The sequence below is a fragment of the Cyprinodon tularosa genome, unplaced genomic scaffold (genome assembly GCF_016077235.1).
Source record: "Cyprinodon tularosa strain WSP-4 unplaced genomic scaffold, ASM1607723v1 ctg119, whole genome shotgun sequence".
Classification (NCBI taxonomy): Eukaryota; Metazoa; Chordata; class Actinopteri; order Cyprinodontiformes; family Cyprinodontidae; genus Cyprinodon; species Cyprinodon tularosa.
Genome location: NW_024037992.1, coordinates 670,573 through 688,676, shown reverse-complemented (window position 1 = coordinate 688,676; position 18,104 = coordinate 670,573). Strand labels below are relative to the sequence as shown.

General features: G+C 47.4%; 1 protein-coding gene across 1 annotated transcript in view; it reads left to right on the top strand.

The window, feature by feature from the left end:
* The window catches only part of usp24 (ubiquitin specific peptidase 24), a 72,620-nt gene that overhangs the window by 27,333 nt on the left and 27,183 nt on the right, over positions 1-18,104 (top strand). The window contains exons 19-33 of the mRNA XM_038268713.1: positions 10-141; positions 1,575-1,686; positions 1,769-1,845; positions 1,944-2,084; positions 3,986-4,039; positions 4,131-4,246; positions 4,397-4,463; positions 5,613-5,723; positions 5,794-5,892; positions 5,978-6,151; positions 6,243-6,328; positions 11,799-11,907; positions 12,091-12,246; positions 12,331-12,428; positions 12,537-12,632. Coding sequence (XP_038124641.1) covers positions 10-141; positions 1,575-1,686; positions 1,769-1,845; positions 1,944-2,084; positions 3,986-4,039; positions 4,131-4,246; positions 4,397-4,463; positions 5,613-5,723; positions 5,794-5,892; positions 5,978-6,151; positions 6,243-6,328; positions 11,799-11,907; positions 12,091-12,246; positions 12,331-12,428; positions 12,537-12,632 — 1,628 coding nt within the window. The remainder of the gene's footprint in view (positions 1-9; positions 142-1,574; positions 1,687-1,768; positions 1,846-1,943; positions 2,085-3,985; positions 4,040-4,130; positions 4,247-4,396; positions 4,464-5,612; positions 5,724-5,793; positions 5,893-5,977; positions 6,152-6,242; positions 6,329-11,798; positions 11,908-12,090; positions 12,247-12,330; positions 12,429-12,536; positions 12,633-18,104) is intronic.

The window sequence follows — 18,104 nt, the reverse complement described above, 5'->3', positions numbered from 1 at the left end:
CTTTTTCAGTATCTGGACTGCCACCTGCGGTTCCTGGCGTTCTTCCTACAGGAGGCCAGCATCTACCTGGTCTGGAACAGAGCTAAGGAGCTTTGGGAGTGCTTGGTCTCAGGTCCAGATGTCTGTGAACTGGACCGTGAGGTATGATGGGGAGACTTTGCTCAGCTGTTTGTCACGTGGAGTTCTTTTTGTTTTTAGAGGAATGCTGTAAAACATTACAGATTTACTCATCTGCATGTCCTTCATACGGCAGACATTTAGACAAAGGAACATTTAGTTGGATATATATTCCAGAGCACTTTACTACCACAGTATATAATGCCTGTTTATATATTATTTTATCTGTAAAATTTGAACGGTAAAAAAGAAATAATGTTCATCTCTGAATGAGACGAAATGGATAATAAAAGACTAGAAATCCAGGCATTTAATGTATTTGTACAGAAATGCTTAAAAAAAAAAGCTCCACAGATAAAAAATAATAATAATAAGTATAATAATTTAGGCAGGTTTAGGTTTTTAAGTGGATATTTTGTTGGATCTGTGCTATAAGATCTTGGCCCATGTTTTCAGGGTTCACACAGGTCCTTAAAAAGTCTTAAAAGGCATTGAATTCTTCAAAATAAAACTAAGGCCTTAATTGGTCTTAAAATGTCTTAAATCAGTCTTTCGTAGGTCTTAATTTTTAAAACATCATATATAGGATTATTTTTATTACGATTTATATTTGTAAGTTAAATAAAACATTAAAATTTACCTTTTTTTTTTTTTTATATTAAAAAATAAATAAATAACGGCTCTCCATTATTGGTTCCGTCCCGATAGCGGAACCAATAAAGCGTTGTTGTTGCGGCCGGGACATTTGGGAGATGCACCATTAACTTTTTGTCTGGAAAATCTGAGCAAGTGTAAATGTAACCAAAATTGTCTCCAGCCAAGAGTTTTCTCCATGGCTAAAACCAGGGAACATACATGAGGCTCAGTGGATTTAGTGCAAGAAGTCATTCAAGCTCAGAACGATGGGAATTAAGGCAGTGGAGTCGCACATGCGAAGCACGAAACACAAAGCGTCAAAATGGAGTTACAGAGAAACAGCCGGTATTTCTCAGTTTAGTTCCACCCTTGTCTCTGCAACGCCTCCACTTATCACCAAATCAAACATACTAAGAAAACCATACAAAGAAAAATAGCTGCTAAAAAGACTTAGCACTGGTTATGTTGGGGCTTTAAAACTGATTTGTTTTGTTCCCTGCTAAAACAAAGTTTGTGAATTCAGTTAAATAATTGTTCAAATATATCTGTCATTTGTGTGTTTTTAGCTTTCTTCCTGTATGGGAAGCTTTTCAACATTTGAAACATTAGTGCAGTGGTTTATGTTAAAATAAACCTTTGGGTTAAGTTGATGCAAGCAGGTTTTTCTTGTGTTTCTTGTGAATTTGGTCTTAATTTTTTATTTCAAGTGGCATTAAAAAGTCTTAAAAAGTCTTGAATTTAACTTGCCGTATGCTGTAGGAACCCTGGTTTTATTTTGTACTTAAATCTATTTGTTAAATATTTTTTTGCATTTTCTCCAGATGTGTTTTGAGTGGTTCACCAAAGGGCAGCACGACCTGGAGAGCGACGTTCAGCAGCAGCTCTTCAAGGAGAAGATTTTAAAGCTGGAGCCCTATGAGATCACCATGAACGGTCAGAATCTCCACTCCTGCAGTAGAGAGGCTGTTCTGAAGGATTTGTTTACACCACTCAACTCATTTGTGTGTCTTTCCAGGGTTTGGTCTGTTTAAGACCTTCTTTGAGAATGTTAATCTGTGTGACCACCGTCTGAAACGCCAGGGAACCCAGCTGGTCCGTCCTTACCTGGGTTTTCTCTTTTCACCTCTTATCTACATGCAGCGGCATCAGTGTGTGCTTTAATGATTACTGCTCTGGCTCTTCTGAAACAGTGCGTGGAGCGCCTGGACCTGGCAGGGATGGATTTTATTTGGCGCATCGCCATGGAAACGCCTGATGAAGAGATAGCCAATGAGGCGATCCAACTGATAATCACCTACAGCTACACCAATCTCAATCCAAAAATGAAGAAGGTCAGTTTTTACGTGAAAGTGTGTCGTATGGAGAGGCGTCGAGTTACCTAATGCTACGTTCAGACCGCACGCCGCAGAGGCAGCAGAAGCAGCTAGTCTACATGCAGAGTCAAAGGTTGACGCGCATCAAGGCGCAGGCAAAGGTGCTGCAGAGCGTCTGAGCAGCAGAAGCATCAGGTCACGAGCTTCTGAGCATCTTATCCACGTGATACACTACTCTGAACTTTAGCTGCTGGACGCGCCACATCAACCAATGAGAGCAGCTGATCTGGGAGCTGGCAGGGAGTCAGACACAGCACTGCTGATGCAGAGCGCTATGATCACTCCTCTGAAACAGTTTATTAACGCCTAAATTAACTTCAACTGTAGAAACCTGCCGGCAGAATATGTTGGCTTTTATTATTCTGCTGCCTGCAGTTTGAATTACGTTCATGAAAAATTGCTTACAGTTGCCGTAAACTATAGCTTAAAAACACCAAGAGGCGACCAGGCCGGAGGCTGCTGTTAAACGGGATTCCCAGTGACAGCGCTCTGCCTGTATGTGGGGGTCTGAGCGGCTCCCACAGAGAAATAATCTTTGAAGGAAGGATGGTAATCTGGATGATCCGACGGCACAGACCATGTTTTCAGGAGGACTTTCTCACCCAAAAACCGCGCAGCCAGAGCAGCAAAGATGCTTCAGCTTTGCGTCAGAACTAAACTTGTACAAGCATCAAAAACAAAACAGCATGCATGTTTTTGCTGCTTCTGCTGCGTGCGGCCTGAACGTAACATTACTTATGTAGAGATTTAGGTTATCTATACTTATCTTTCCCAATTATCTCTACTTTCTGCTCCTTGCATTTTAGAAGTTTTTAGTTTTGTTTAATTTATAATCTGTTAGTATTTTAAAACAATGAAAACCATCAAAATAAGTAGTTTGATCCAGACAATTTCTGTTCACCAGAAACTAAAATAAATAGTTTTTTAAGATGATATAAAGTTAAAGTTAAAGCAGTTTACATTAGTGATAAAACTAAGAAATTAGGTATCAGGAAGTTATCATCAAGAATTGTAGAAAAATGTTTATTTAATAAGGTAGTGCAGTAACCAGTTTAAAGTTTGTTTTTTGAATAGTTTTAAAAATTACTACTTTCAAACTTTTACATTCAGTTCAGTTTATTTCTATAGCTCCAATTCACATCATGTCATCTCAGGTCACTCTCCAGTTCACCAGATCATCCAGTCAGATTGATTCAAAGTTTTCTATCTAAGGAAAACCAGCTGATTGCATCGACTCATTGACTCTTCAGCAATCCCTCACACTAAGCATGCTTGTAGTGACAGTGGAGAGGAAAAACTCCCTTTGAACAGGAAGAAACCTCCAGCAGAACCAGGCTCAGTGTGAGCGGCCATCTGCTGAGGCCCACTGGGGTTCAAGGAGACGGAAGCAGACATAGAAAAAGAAGCATAGATCCAAAAGGCAGCTGCAAAAGGCGGCCCCGTCCAGGAAACACACAGCCAGGCAGACGAGCTCCGAGCCAGCTCCCATGTCAGAGGATGAAGAGAGCACATCCAGTTAGTCACAGTCAGAGAAACAGGACTACACTGGAAAACAGGCCAAGCTCCAACATCTAGACACAAAGGTGTTGATGGCAGCAGCACAGCTGATATTTCTCTCCAGGATGGAGTCACAGCCAAACATGAGTAAAAAGCTTAAATGAGTTCTCTAATTTCTACGAAACTGTTTTGAAACAGTAGGATTTATTCTTCTACTTGAGTAATAAACATACATACTTCTGTTGTATGTCAGAATTAGCTAAACATATTTCTGTTGTCCTAGGAGGCTGGGTTCAGGGTATCTGCTAAATTTGTGGTTTTAAGAATGAGGGGAAAAAATAAAGCATTTTTCCGCCTTCCAGGATTCCGTTTCTTTGCACAAGAAGTTCATCGCTGATTGCTACAAGCGGCTGGAGGTGAGACCTTTAAAGCTGAGCAGCTCTGAGTTTTAGCCTTTTCCTTAGAAATCAACACCCAACAGCTCGTTTCTGTTCTCCTTGTTCCCAGGCCGCCAGCTCGGCCCTGGGCGGGCCCACTTTAACCCATGCTGTTACTAAGGCAACAAAGATGCTGACGGCCACCGCCATGCCAACCGTAGCCACGTCTGTACAATCACCTTCCAGGTACAGAGGGGGGTTTGGGTAAGAGCATCGTTACTTAACCTCTTGCAATGTCCCAATATAATACAATTCAATAAGGTGATGATAACATCTGATTTTAATGATGTTGTTGAGCCACGTCTGTGTTTTTTTTTTTTTTTTTTTGGTTCCCAGGTCCACAAAGCTGGTCATTATTGAACGACTGCTGTTACTGGCTGAACGCTACGTCATCACTATAGAGGTATATGAAAGCTATAAATCAGAAGAGGCACTGGGAATCTTTCAACTCCATTGGCCCTGATCATTAAAGGAAAAGTCTGGTCAGCAAGGAGTGATCAATAGATCATTATTTATACCTAAAACTAATACGTTCGTGGTGATTTAATGAATTTAGAGTAATTTAGTAAAAAATGAAACAATAATATTCGTTGTGATCACTGAGTCTGGGAGTGGCCATTTTTGCCCATATATAGTAATGGGCTGGTTATCCTCCCACAGGAGGGTGTCGCAGATATTTTTGATTTATGCTAAATATTGAAGCGTGGTCTGCGCTGTTATTCCACGCCACAACGCAAGAGGGCCAATCAGGAACTAGCTGTGGGTCTAGATACGGCCGAGGCGGCGAGGATTGTTAGCCTGGCTGAATAGATGAGGTCCTCCGCTCTCCTGAACAGAGGCTGGCGCTGCGATGATAACAGGAAGGATTAATGCTATTACTGCATGGTAGCTTTTTAAAACTGAAACCTGAGTCCAAAAAGCTTGTAGGTTTCAAACACCTACAATGCAGCAGTTGAGTTAATCCCTTCCTGTTATCATCGCAGCCCCAGCCTCTGTACAGGAGAGCGGAGGACCTCATCTATTCAGCCAGGCCAACAATTCCCTCTAACGACCCCCCTTTCAGAGACATAGACAGGTATGGGGCATTGCAGGCTAACAAAGAAGCCAAACGACCCCCATTCCAAAGGGGGGGACCCGTTCATCCGTTTCTATTTGCATGTTTTCTAAACTAAAACCAGGCTTTGTTGGGCTGCTGGATAAAACCTGGAACTAAACGCTATTTCTGATATTTTGAATTGAAAAATCTTCCTGGATGGAAGAGAAACGTCTTCAGACTTGAAAACAAAGTCCAGTGGATTGATTTTAATTTTCTTTTTTTTAATGACCATGACCTGGATGACTGAAGATCTTAGCCAGCGTAAACTTCTTATTATCGCAGGCGTGGATGAAGAGATGCTGGGTTGAAAGTAGAGAACGAACATAGTTCATCCAAACCATGGATGATCCTAGTTATCCCTGTTACAAAAATCCACAACAAAAAGAAAATATTTGGGCAGAAACTGAACATAATAATTAAGTTTGTATTTGAAGTTGATGTTTTTTGTGTCTGTAGGATATGTACTCGTTTCCTCGCACTATTCTACCTCACGGGGCCTCTTTCAACGGACACCCCGTCACTCTTCACATCACTTACGAGTCAACCAAAGACACCTTTACCCTGGAGGTATCTGCTTTATTCACTGGGAAGCTTCAGCAGAGAAGTGTTCCTCTCCTGACTCCATGTTTCCCTGCAGACCCACAGTAATGAGACCATAGGAAGCATCCGGTGGAAGATCTCTGAACACCTGAGCTGTCCGGTGGATAATGTCCAGATTTTTGCCAATGATAGCGTGGTAGGCGTTACTAAATGTGTCCGCTTGCTTTCTAGCTCGTTACATGACCAAGCTGGTTGACTTTTCCTGTCTGTGTTTCTGTCAGCTGACCATGAATCGAGACCAGAAGCTGCTCTCTCAGCTGGGCTTCAGCGACGAGCAGAGCCTGACCGTGAAGAGCTCCGGTACCGGGACCCCGTCGGGCAGCTCCGAGTCCTCCGCCTCAGCCTCTAGCAGCTCCAGCTCTGCCGTCTTTAACTCGGCCTACGCCTTGGAGCAGGTAAAACATGGAAACCATCAATGTGCTTCTGCTGCAGCCTCACAGCGGAGGGCGTCACCTCTGATGCGCTGTGATCATCTTCTACCATCAGGAGAAGTCCCTCCCTGGGGTGGTGATGGCTTTGGTGTGCAACGTGTTCGAGATGCTTTACCAGCTGGCTAACCTGGATGAGCCAAGGTGAGATTATTACAACTAGAATCAACTGCAGAAGAACTCATTAGGAAACAGAACCCTCCCCCACCGAAGAAAATTAAATAAGAGCTGCAAGATAATGCTTTCTAAAAATGCAGTAAACTGGAAATACAGACATTATTAGAACATATACAATCAGGGTTTCTGCTGGTCATTAAAAGTCATTCAATTATTACTTTTTATATTAAGGCCTTAATCGGCATTAAAATTCATTAAATGTGATTATCATGGCATTTAAAATGCTTTATAAAAAAAGAAATATATTTTATCAAATATATCAGATTTAACTGGTTCTACGTGTTTGCATGGGACTGCTCTAACCTGACTCTGCCAGATGGATTTGCTCCGCGTATCCATCTGGAAACCTTCCGTTGAAGTAATTTTGGGAAGGGGCGAAAATACTGGTTAGCTGATTGGCCTATGTTGGTGATAGACGGGCCAAATAAACCAATCAGATCAACGAAGCAAATGACGTACTAACAGAGCGAAGACGAAAATGGTAAATGTCCTGTACTTATATAGCGCCTTTATTCAAGTCAGGAGACTTGACCAAAGCGCTTTACACTACATTCATTCACCCATTCACTTACACACTGATGATGGCAAGCTACACTGTAGCCACAGCTGCCCTGGGGCTCACTGACAGAAGTGGGGCTGCCGTACACTGGCGCCACCGGGCCCTCTGACCACCATCAGTAGACAATGCAGGTGAAGGGTCTTGCTCATGGACACAACGACACTGAAAGTCGGAGTCGGGGCTTGAACCGTCAATCCTTCGATTTAAGGGCAAACTCCTACATCCAACGCCACTGTCGCCCCTCAACACAACCACAAGCCAGGCACAAGCCAATTGATAGATCAAACTCTTGCCAAAACCAGTCAGGAGAAGAGCAAAAACATCTTTTCCTCTGAGAAAAGCCTCCAGAGCAGTGTTTTGCTCTTCTTTCAGTGAAGAAATACTCTGTAATTCCGATAAAACTTGCTCGATAGCCACGCTAACGCTAGTTTCATCGGCTGTCGCGCTTCTCGTTGCGTCACACCTCAACCCGCCTCAAAGCCAACGCTGATTGGACGTTCGTTTGGTGAACGGCTCCAAATTTTCTTCAACAGAGAGTCTCCAGACTGATCTGCGAGTGAAACCTTGAAAGCTCGCAAGATCAGGATGGTCTCACTGGGCTAGGACTGCTCCTGGTTGATCCTAAAGCCGTATGTTTGGAACAGAAGCTCGAGGCACAGAAAAAGCTAGAGAATGGGAAAATGCAAATTTTAGCATAAGTGGCTGCAAAACGAGAAGTTCTGGACATGGCTGCAGCCTCTCGATGGTAAAGATTACGAAGGATTTGGCCGTGTTTTTATATATAACTATATATATATATATATGACAGTATTGGGTACTTACTGATTACATTAAAATTATTTCTAAGAGCATTAAAAAGCATTAACTTAGAGTTCCTCCTTCCTGTATAAACCCTGAGAATGTATTTTATCGCATCTTTAAATCTGATAGTTATTGAGGAGATAAACTAATAACGCCAAAATCATAAAACACTATTTTAGTTGTCATCTATGTAAAGATGTCGTGTCTCTTAAGCCCCATTTCCACTCTCCTTCTGAAACCGCGCGAGGTCAGTCCGAGCACGTTAACCCAGATAACTGTTGAATGTAAATGGCACGCACAACTGAACCGGACCGCGCCAGACTCAACCGAACCGCGCTAAACTGATACTAGTTCATCAGTACCTTCTGCACCTTCTTTGAAGATCTGCTCTGCACGAATAAAACATGTTTGCACCAGAGTATGTGAACGATTCCCGCTGCCCGCTCAAGAGGATGTTTGCTCATTCGCTCCGCCGCTCAAAGTTGCGCCAGGACGCTCTGCTCAAAATCTGCTTCGCGCTCACCTGCTGCTCCAGCCAAATTGTTCCACACTTGCTCAGATTTTCAGAAGGCATTTTAAAACAGATTATAACAGATTATAGGCACAGACTACAGCATAGGCTTTGGCCTAGGTTTTAACTCAAACGTGAATTTAAATTGAGCAAATACCAAAACCAGAGAAACAGTTTATTTTAAACAAACCAAGAGCACCTATATTTAAGTTTTAAAAAATATAAAGTTAAAGATAAAAAAAAATCAATCAAATAAAAATCTTTAAAGTGTTCATAGTGCAACTTTCAATGCAACTTCCTGATGCAAAAAGTAAAACACAAAAAACTTGTTGTACTCACAAGTGAACGTAGGCCTTTTTAGATGACACGATTAAAGAAGAAAGATCTGACTTTTGGGCAGATGAGTAAGGTTGGTGCAGTGTGCAGAAAACAAAAAGCAGTTGTTTTCTCAGGCATCATGTGGTCAGTTCTGTTTCTTTCACCTTTAGTAGAACAAGTCTGGACAATATTTGAGGTGAACTGGAGTGGAGCGAAATCCCGGCCTATGAATTGAGAACTGCTTTTCGCTCCACCATATTTGTTCTGCTCCACTCCACCGCTCGCTCCACGCCCCTCTCCACTCACATGCTCTGGGTTGCACGTATTTTAGGATACGCAAACTTTCTGAAGATCAGGGCTTGAAGTTTTCAGCCGCCATGCTCAGCCAGTGTTCCCCTTCAGAGAGGTGTCACAGCTAAACGGAGCATTTGGCTACATGTAGCTACTATATTATGTGAATAACAGCAAATAAAGTCAGAGTACAGTAACTGAGATAACTGTTGAGTGTAAATGGCACTTCAAATAGAACCGGACTGAGCCAGACAAAAGTGAACTACTAGTTCATCAGCAGGGCTCGGTGCGTTCAGTTCTGGCTCAGTTCTCAGATAACAAAGAACGCAGACCGCATCATCTTCTTACTGTCAGCCTCCATAATCAGGAAATTTCAGACATTCATAAAAATACTAGCTTTCCTACCGTGCCACGCGATTTTCAGTGATGATTCTGCTTAGCAGTGTGATGAGCCTCAACGTCTGTCGTTGTTTCCTGCGTCTGGACGCCCTGATTTAACTATCGTTAGCCATATCCACTTCCCAAAAGCTGACTCTGTCAAGGAAATTCACCAATGGCTGCCTTCTTCGCCTGACTCTCCGCAAACTTCCTGAATGTTACGGGCGCCGCCATGTTGGTTTGCTTGTTTCCCTCTAAAAAGCAGTAGTACCGTAGATCGCCACTAGGAGGCGAGGAACTGTGCTAGCATTGTGTATAAACGGTTGTAAGGAACCGTAAATGAGGCTTTATGCTTCAGTCCACCCGGACAACATGTGGCTACGGCTTGAAGAACAGATGCGTCTGCTGCGGTTTAATTTAATTGCTGCTCTACGTCAGTGTTAGCCCTGCTGGCCGAGGCTGATGGATAAAATTAGGGCTGCAACAAATGATTATTTTGCTAATTGATTCATCTCTTGATTATTTTTTCGATAAATCGACTAATAATCGGATTGCCAAAGATTCATTAAAGAAGATTTTTTACAAAATGGAACCATGTTAAACTTTTACTTTTTCACTTGAGTTCTTGATAAAGCAGATTGATAGAAGAAAAGTTTAAAGCTAATCTTAAAGGGGAACGCCGTTTTCATATGAGTTTAGTGTCATTTGGAGCCGTTCTGAAGATATTCCGTTAGGTTATATCCAGTAACGTCTTCCTATGGGCAACGACTTGAAGGCACAAACTAAACTGTTCATCATTTATTCTTTATGGTACGCCAGCATTCAGAACATGGAGGCCAATCACTGCCCCCAGACATCCATGGTTATAGTTTTTATATTTATATCTTTTAAAGGTACACTATGCAACCGGTGTTGATTTTCCAGCGAGGCTGCCCCCAGAGGGCGAAAGTAAAAGTGCACTGTCGTAAAAATGCAGAGCTGTTCTCCTGGTTTCTCCGTCAAGCCAGGCGCGGTTGTTTTGAGCTTAGCAGACAGGCGAACGCAACAAATGCACACACTGGACGCAGCTGGCGCGACAGAAGCAGCGAGTTTAAATGCAAAGTCAATGGTTGACGCGCGTCAAGGTGCAGCAAAAGGTCCCGCGGCGCGTTTTGAGCAGCAGGTGCAGCGCGTCTGAGCAGCTGAAGCAGCGCTTTTATTATCCTGCTGCCTGCAGTTTGGATTATTTAGATGAAAAACACCTACCAGCCGCCGCGGGGAACCGCGAGGAGGCGACCAGGCCAGAGGCTGCTGATGAAGGGATTCCTACTGTCGGCGCACCGCTGGTATGTGGGGGTCTGAGCAGCTCCGACAGAAAAAATATTGGAAGGCAGGATAATAATCCGAATGAACTGACGGCACTGATTACGTTTTCAGGTGTATTTTCTCACTTAAAAACATATTAAAACTACTTTATTCCCACTGATCACAGCAAATATAGCTGCAAGGCAGAGAAAGGATAGGGAAGCTACGCCCAATGCGCCTCAGACACACTTTTGCACCGCGCAGCCAGAGCAGCAAAGCTGCTTCAGCCGCGCGTCAGAACTAACTGGTACAAGCAGCAAAAATGAAGCAGCACACGCGATTTTGCTGATTTTGCTGTGTCCGGTGTGAAAGCAGCACTGCACAAAGATCACCACTGTGCTAGCAACGAGCATGCTTTTAACTGGGGGTGAAGCAAGACCGACTCTCGCGAGACTTCTGAGCCTGTGGGTGCGGGTCGGTGCTCCTGCAATTGCAAGTGCGGTATTTCCCCCACAGACCACCAGGGCGGCCGAGAATACCTTTGTTCAACCTGAAATGACTCATTTAATCATCCAAAACGTTATGGAACACATTAATAAACTCAAAAAAGTTGCAAAGTGTGCCTTTAAAATCAAAGCAGAATAGCCGAACTTAACAGAATATCTTCAGAACGGCCTAAATGATACAAAACTCATATGGGTGAGTAGAACATGATGGAATAAAATAAAATAAAATCAAGGGCCAATGTAATAATAAAAAATAAAAAAACGGTGTTCCAACTTTTAAATGCAAAATTTTTAAATGTTTTTTTTTTCAGTTTTTTTTTTTCAGTCTTGGTATAATTCCTGCTCTAAGTGGGTCCCACTGTCAGCTAAAGGCACGTTTCAGAGTCTCTAAACTCAGGTTAACTATTAATAAATTACTAAATTATTCTAGAATTAATAATCGATTAATCTGTTCAATTGTTTCAGCCCTAGATAAAATGCTTTGAAGATTTGCTGCTACTTTAAACAAATATCATCAAGGCTTTTACCAAGATATACCTTTTTTTTATTAAATTTTTTAGTTTTTTATCACCTTTAAATGTTAATAAACATAGATACACGTTTGATCAATCAGTGTATTTCTAATTTTATAGAAAGGGAACGAGAATTACACGATTTACGCATTGCTGCTTAAAACATTACCATATTTTTTTCAATGTTATTTAAGTGGATCCAAATAAGTCGCTTTCTGTTCCTCTGCTGAAAATTCTGTAATTTAAATTTGATGTCCTTTTTTGTTTTCTTCTTCAGGATAATCCTTCGTGTGAGGAAGCTACTGCTGCTAATTCCAACAGACCCTGAAGTGCAGGACGCACTCGACAACTTTGTTCCCAAAGAATCCAGTGTCTGGAGCCACCAGGTGCCTGACAGCATCCCCATCATCCTGGACTAGTGTTTTTTTTTTTATAGATCTCTACTATTCTAGTCTAATCGATAGTCTGTAGCTCTTCTCTCAGTGCTGGATGCTGATTATGTGGAGTATTTGCTCTTGTTTTGTTTATCTGACACTATGATCTCCCTATTGCGTCTGTTTCTGTTGTAGAAAACTCTTTTCACCCTTGGGCAGGGCTCCGGCTCCCGCTCTCCATCTGTAACTCCCAAACAGCAGCACCAGCCCAGCGCTGCTTCCATCTTGGAGTCCCTTTTCCGATCCTCTGCCCCGGGCATGTCTACTTTCAGAGTGCTTTACAATCTGGAGGTATGCGCCGTCCCCCTTCCTTATACAAGCATGTGAACTGGTGTGCTAACCCTGGATCTTGGTTGGTTTCCATCTGTGTGATAGGTGCTGAGTTCTAAGCTGATGCCAACATCTGATGATGAGATGGCCAAAACCAGCAGCAAGTCCTTCTGTGAAAACTTCCTCAAAGCCGGAGGCCTTAGGTAAAAAATTAGATAAAAACAAGTTTTAGTCTTTTTGATTATCAGGCTGAACACTGCGGGCTCTTTATGCCATGTGACATCTGCTGTTTTTCTTTGTTTTCTCTGCAGTCTGGTGGTGAATGTCATGCAGAGAGATTCCATCCCATCTGAAGTGGACTATGAGACCAGACAGGGAGTCTACTCCATCTGTCTTCAGTTGGCCAGGTGAAGGAAAATAGTTTTTACAGAAGACTGATTTATGCCTGACCTGATCACAGACATGTTTCAGATCAGGGCCGTTTCTCTATTCACGAGAACGTGAGTACAGACTCGTGTCCTCGCCAGGTGTGTTTATGAGAAGAACCCAGGAAAGTCTGGACTCTGGGAGAACGGGATTACGCTGAATACATATGGGTCAATGGGAACAGAAGCATTCTGATGACATCATCACATTCAAAGCTAGTTTGGAGCTGCATTTCACCTCCTTTTATTAATAGTCTTTAGATAATAATTAATTATAACTATTTTAATTTAGTGGGGGAATAATAATGAAGTCAGTCAGATAAACACAAATCAAATGAACATTTTTCCAAATGGTACTCAAAAATCATCATCAGAGCCAGCGGTCCTTCACACGCGGCTATGCAGAGAGAGGGCTGCTGCAGACGGGCTACCGTTGGCCCCGGCTGCTGCAGACGGTCTACCGTTGGCCCCGGCTGCTGCAGACGGGCTACCGTTGGCCCCGGCTGCTGCAGACGGTCTACCGTTGGCCCCGGCTGCTGCAGACGGGCTACCGTTGGCCCCGGCTGCTGCAGACGGGCTACCGTTGGCCCCGGCTGCTGCAGACGGTCTACCGTTAGCCCCGGCTGCTGCAGACGGGCTACCGTTAGCCCCGGCTGCTGCAGACGGGCTACCGTTAGCCCCGGCTGCTGCAGACGGGCTACCGTTAGCCCCGGCTGCTGCAGACGGGCTACCGTTAGCCCCGGCTGCTGCAGACGGGCTACCGTTAGCCCCGGCTGCTGCAGACGGGCTACCGTTGGCCCCGGCTGCTGCAGACGGGCTACCGTTGGCCCCGGCTGCTGCAGGCGGTCTACCGTTGGCCCCGGCTGCTGCAGGCGGTCTACCGTTGGCCCTGGCTGCTGCAGACGGGCTACAGTTGGCCCTGGCTGCTGCAGACGGTCTACCGTTGGCCCTGGCTGCTGCAGACGGTCTACCGTTGGCCCTGGCTGCTGCAGACGGTCTACCGTTGGCCCTGGCTGCTGCAGACGGTCTACCGTTGGCCCTGGCTGCTGCAGACGGTCTACCGTTGGCCCTGGCTGCTGCAGACGGTCTACCGTTGGCCCTGGCTGCTGCAGACGGTCTACCGTTGGCCCTGGCTGCTGCAGACGGGCTACAGTTGGCCCTGGCTGCTGCAGACGGTCTACCGTTGGCCCTGGCTGCTGCAGACGGGCTACCGTTTGCCCCGGCTGCTGCAGACGGGCTACCGTTGGCCCTGGCTGCTGCAGACGGGCTACCGTTGGCCCTGGCTGCTGCAGACGGGCTACCGTTGGCCCTGGCTGCTGCAGACGGTCTACCGTTGGCCCTGGCTGCTGCAGACGGGCTACCGTTGGCCCTGGCTGCTGCAGACGGTCTACCGTTGGCCCTGGCTGCTGCAGACGGTCTACCGTTGGCCCTGGCTGCTGCAGACGGGCTACAGTTGGCCCTGGCTGCTGCAGACGGTCTACCGTTGGCCCTGGCTGCTGCAGACGGGCTACCGTTGGCCCTGGCTGCTGCAGACGGGCTACCGTTGGCACTGGCTGCTGCAGACGGGCTACCGTTGGCCCTGGCTGCTGCAGACGGGCTACAGTTGGCCCTGGCTGCTGCAGACGGTCTACCGTTGGCCCTGGCTGCTGCAGACGGGCTACTGTTAGCCCTGGCGGCTGCAGACGGGCTACCCTTGGCCCTGGCTGCTGCAGACGGGCTACCGTTGGCCCTGGCTGCTGCAGACGGGCTACCGTTGGCCCTGGCTGCTGCAGACGGTCTACCGTTGGCCCTGGCTGCTGCAGACGGTCTACCGTTGGCCCTAGCTGCTGCAGACGGTCTACCGTTGGCCCTGGCTGCTGCAGACGGTCTACCGTTGGCCCTGGCTGCTGCAGACGGTCTACCGTTGGCCCTGGCTGCTGCAGACGGGCTACCGTTAGCCCTGGCGTTGGCCCTGGCTGCTGTAGACGGGCTACCGTTGGCCCTGGCTGCTGCAGACGGTCTACCGTTGGCCCTGGCTGCTGCAGACGGTCTACCGTTGGCCCTGGCTGCTGCAGACGGTCTACCGTTGGCCCTGGCTGCTGCAGACGGTCTACCGTTGGCCCTGGCTGCTGCAGACGGTCTACCGTTGGCCCTGGCTGCTGCAGACGGGCTACCGTTGGCCCTGGCTGCTGCAGACGGTCTACCGTTGGCCCTGGCTGCTGCAGACGGTCTACCGTTGGCCCTGGCTGCTGCAGACGGTCTACCGTTGGCCCTGGCTGCTGCAGACGGTCTACCGTTGGCCCTGGCTGCTGCAGACGGTCTACCGTTGGCCCTGGCTGCTGCAGACGGTCTACCGTTGGCCCTGGCTGCTGCAGACGGTCTACCGTTGGCCCTGGCTGCTGCAGACGTACTACAGTTGGCCCTGGCTGCTGCAGACGGTCTACCGTTGGCCCTGGCTGCTGCAGACGGGCTACCGTTGGCCCTGGCTGCTGCAGACGGGCTACCGTTGGCCCTGGCTGCTGCAGACGGGCTACCGTTGGCCCTGGCTGCTGCAGACGGGCTACCGTTGGCCCTGGCTGCTGCAGACGGGCTACCGTTGGCCCTGGCTGCTGCAGACGGTCTACCGTTGGCCCTGGCTGCTGCAGACGGTCTACCGTTGGCCCTGGCTGCTGCAGACGGGCTACAGTTGGCCCTGGCTGCTGCAGACGGTCTACCGTTGGCCCTGGCTGCTGCAGACGGGCTACCGTTTGCCCCGGCTGCTGCAGACGGGCTACCGTTGGCCCTGGCTGCTGCAGACGGGCTACCGTTGGCCCTGGCTGCTGCAGACGGGCTACCGTTGGCCCTGGCTGCTGCAGACGGTCTACCGTTGGCCCTGGCTGCTGCAGACGGGCTACCGTTGGCCCTGGCTGCTGCAGACGGTCTACCGTTGGCCCTGGCTGCTGCAGACGGTCTACCGTTGGCCCTGGCTGCTGCAGACGGGCTACAGTTGGCCCTGGCTGCTGCAGACGGTCTACCGTTGGCCCTGGCTGCTGCAGACGGGCTACCGTTGGCCCTGGCTGCTGCAGACGGGCTACCGTTGGCACTGGCTGCTGCAGACGGGCTACCGTTGGCCCTGGCTGCTGCAGACGGGCTACAGTTGGCCCTGGCTGCTGCAGACGGTCTACCGTTGGCCCTGGCTGCTGCAGACGGGCTACTGTTAGCCCTGGCGGCTGCAGACGGGCTACCCTTGGCCCTGGCTGCTGCAGACGGGCTACCGTTGGCCCTGGCTGCTGCAGACGGGCTACCGTTGGCCCTGGCTGCTGCAGACGGTCTACCGTTGGCCCTGGCTGCTGCAGACGGTCTACCGTTGGCCCTAGCTGCTGCAGACGGTCTACCGTTGGCCCTGGCTGCTGCAGACGGTCTACCGTTGGCCCTGGCTGCTGCAGACGGTCTACCGTTGGCCCTGGCTGCTGCAGACGGGCTACCGTTAGCCCTGGCGTTGGCCCTGGCTGCTGTAGACGGGCTACCGTTGGCCCTGGCTGCTGCAGACGGTCTACCGTTGGCCCTGGCTGCTGCAGACGGTCTACCGTTGGCCCTGGCTGCTGCAGACGGTCTACCGTTGGCCCTGGCTGCTGCAGACGGTCTACCGTTGGCCCTGGCTGCTGCAGACGGTCTACCGTTGGCCCTGGCTGCTGCAGACGGGCTACCGTTGGCCCTGGCTGCTGCAGACGGTCTACCGTTGGCCCTGGCTGCTGCAGACGGTCTACCGTTGGCCCTGGCTGCTGCAGACGGTCTACCGTTGGCCCTGGCTGCTGCAGACGGTCTACCGTTGGCCCTGGCTGCTGCAGACGGTCTACCGTTGGCCCTGGCTGCTGCAGACGGTCTACCGTTGGCCCTGGCTGCTGCAGACGGTCTACCGTTGGCCCTGGCTGCTGCAGACGTACTACAGTTGGCCCTGGCTGCTGCAGACGGTCTACCGTTGGCCCTGGCTGCTGCAGACGGGCTACCGTTGGCCCTGGCTGCTGCAGACGGGCTACCGTTGGCCCTGGCTGCTGCAGACGGGCTACCGTTGGCCCTGGCTGCTGCAGACGGGCTACCGTTGGCCCTGGCTGCTGCAGACGGGCTACCGTTGGCCCTGGCTGCTGCAGACGGGCTACCGTCGTCACGGTGCGGTAAGCCTAGCGCCATTCTCCCCGCTTTCCAAGCTAAATCAATGGGAACTACTAGACACATCTGCAATCAACAACAATTATTGAAGATTTCCAGAGGACTTCACCATTGAAATTCACCAGAGCTATAGTGAAACTGACAATGCCCACGTGCATGGCAGCTGGATGCTGGAATACATCGGGTAAAAGTGAAAATAAAAGAGTTATTCCACCTTTCTGATTCCTGATCCTCCACGGACGGGTTGGTCACACATTGAAATGAAAATTACTCTGAATTTAAAACACTGATCATTTATTGAACAGGATGTAATAATTTTATATTTAAAGAACTTTCAGAAGTTTAAATTCTGAATATAACCGGACTTCTCCTTTAAGGTGACCCTTCGCCCCTCAGGGTATTCTGTTTATTCCCAGTATAGCTTTCCTCCCCTGTTGTACAGTGGGGGTGGTTTCATCAGGACAGTGTTTGCCATCAGACATAATAGTGTTTACCACATTTGCCAATTATTTCAGTTCCAGCTTGTTGTGACCAGAGAATCTTATTCCACACATTTTGTGTTCATTGTTTCTTGCCTCGAACCAAAATATCTCTTAAGGCTCTTTTTCAATGGCGGCTTTCTGCCCAAACCTGCATAAATCTGGGGTTTATGTAGGAGTTTAAAACGTCTGTTATCTTTTCAGCGTGATCTCCTCCCCTGACTGTGTATCTCTGCACCTCCTCCATGCTTATGAAGACTTCTCTGTTTAATGTTCTTTTGCCCACCTTGTTAATTCAGGTTAAAATAAGCTACTCTTTGATTGTGCCATAATTTTGGATCAAACTTCAGGAGGCGTGTAAAATCCTGGGACGTTGTACAATAACTCCTACAGTATTCAATCCAAACCTGTTCCTTGTTCCTTTGGTCTTCACTGGCCTCTTTTTTTTTTCTGATAAAAAGGAGAGTTGGGATCTCTAATATTTTGGTCCTCAGTTGCATTTTATTTTGTAACATCAAGATATATTTGGGCTAAATGGCACTGAAGAAAACAGGATTAAAACCTTAAATAATTTTTTTCTGAAGCTCACAACTGTGAACCTCTTAATGAAACTGGTTGAACGTTGGAGCAGGACAAGATCAAAAGGTGTGAATCAAGGGTGTAACTTTCTAATGAAAGTTGGTGGGGGCGCTCTAAGGGTGGGGGCTGATGGACCTACGGTTACTCCACACGAACGCTTTCATTAGGTTTTTGCATTTTCCAAAAATGAACTCAAACATTTATTTATTGAATGCTTTCCTATTGTTGAGAACACAAGAGAACCACAATACACTGATATTTATATTTATAG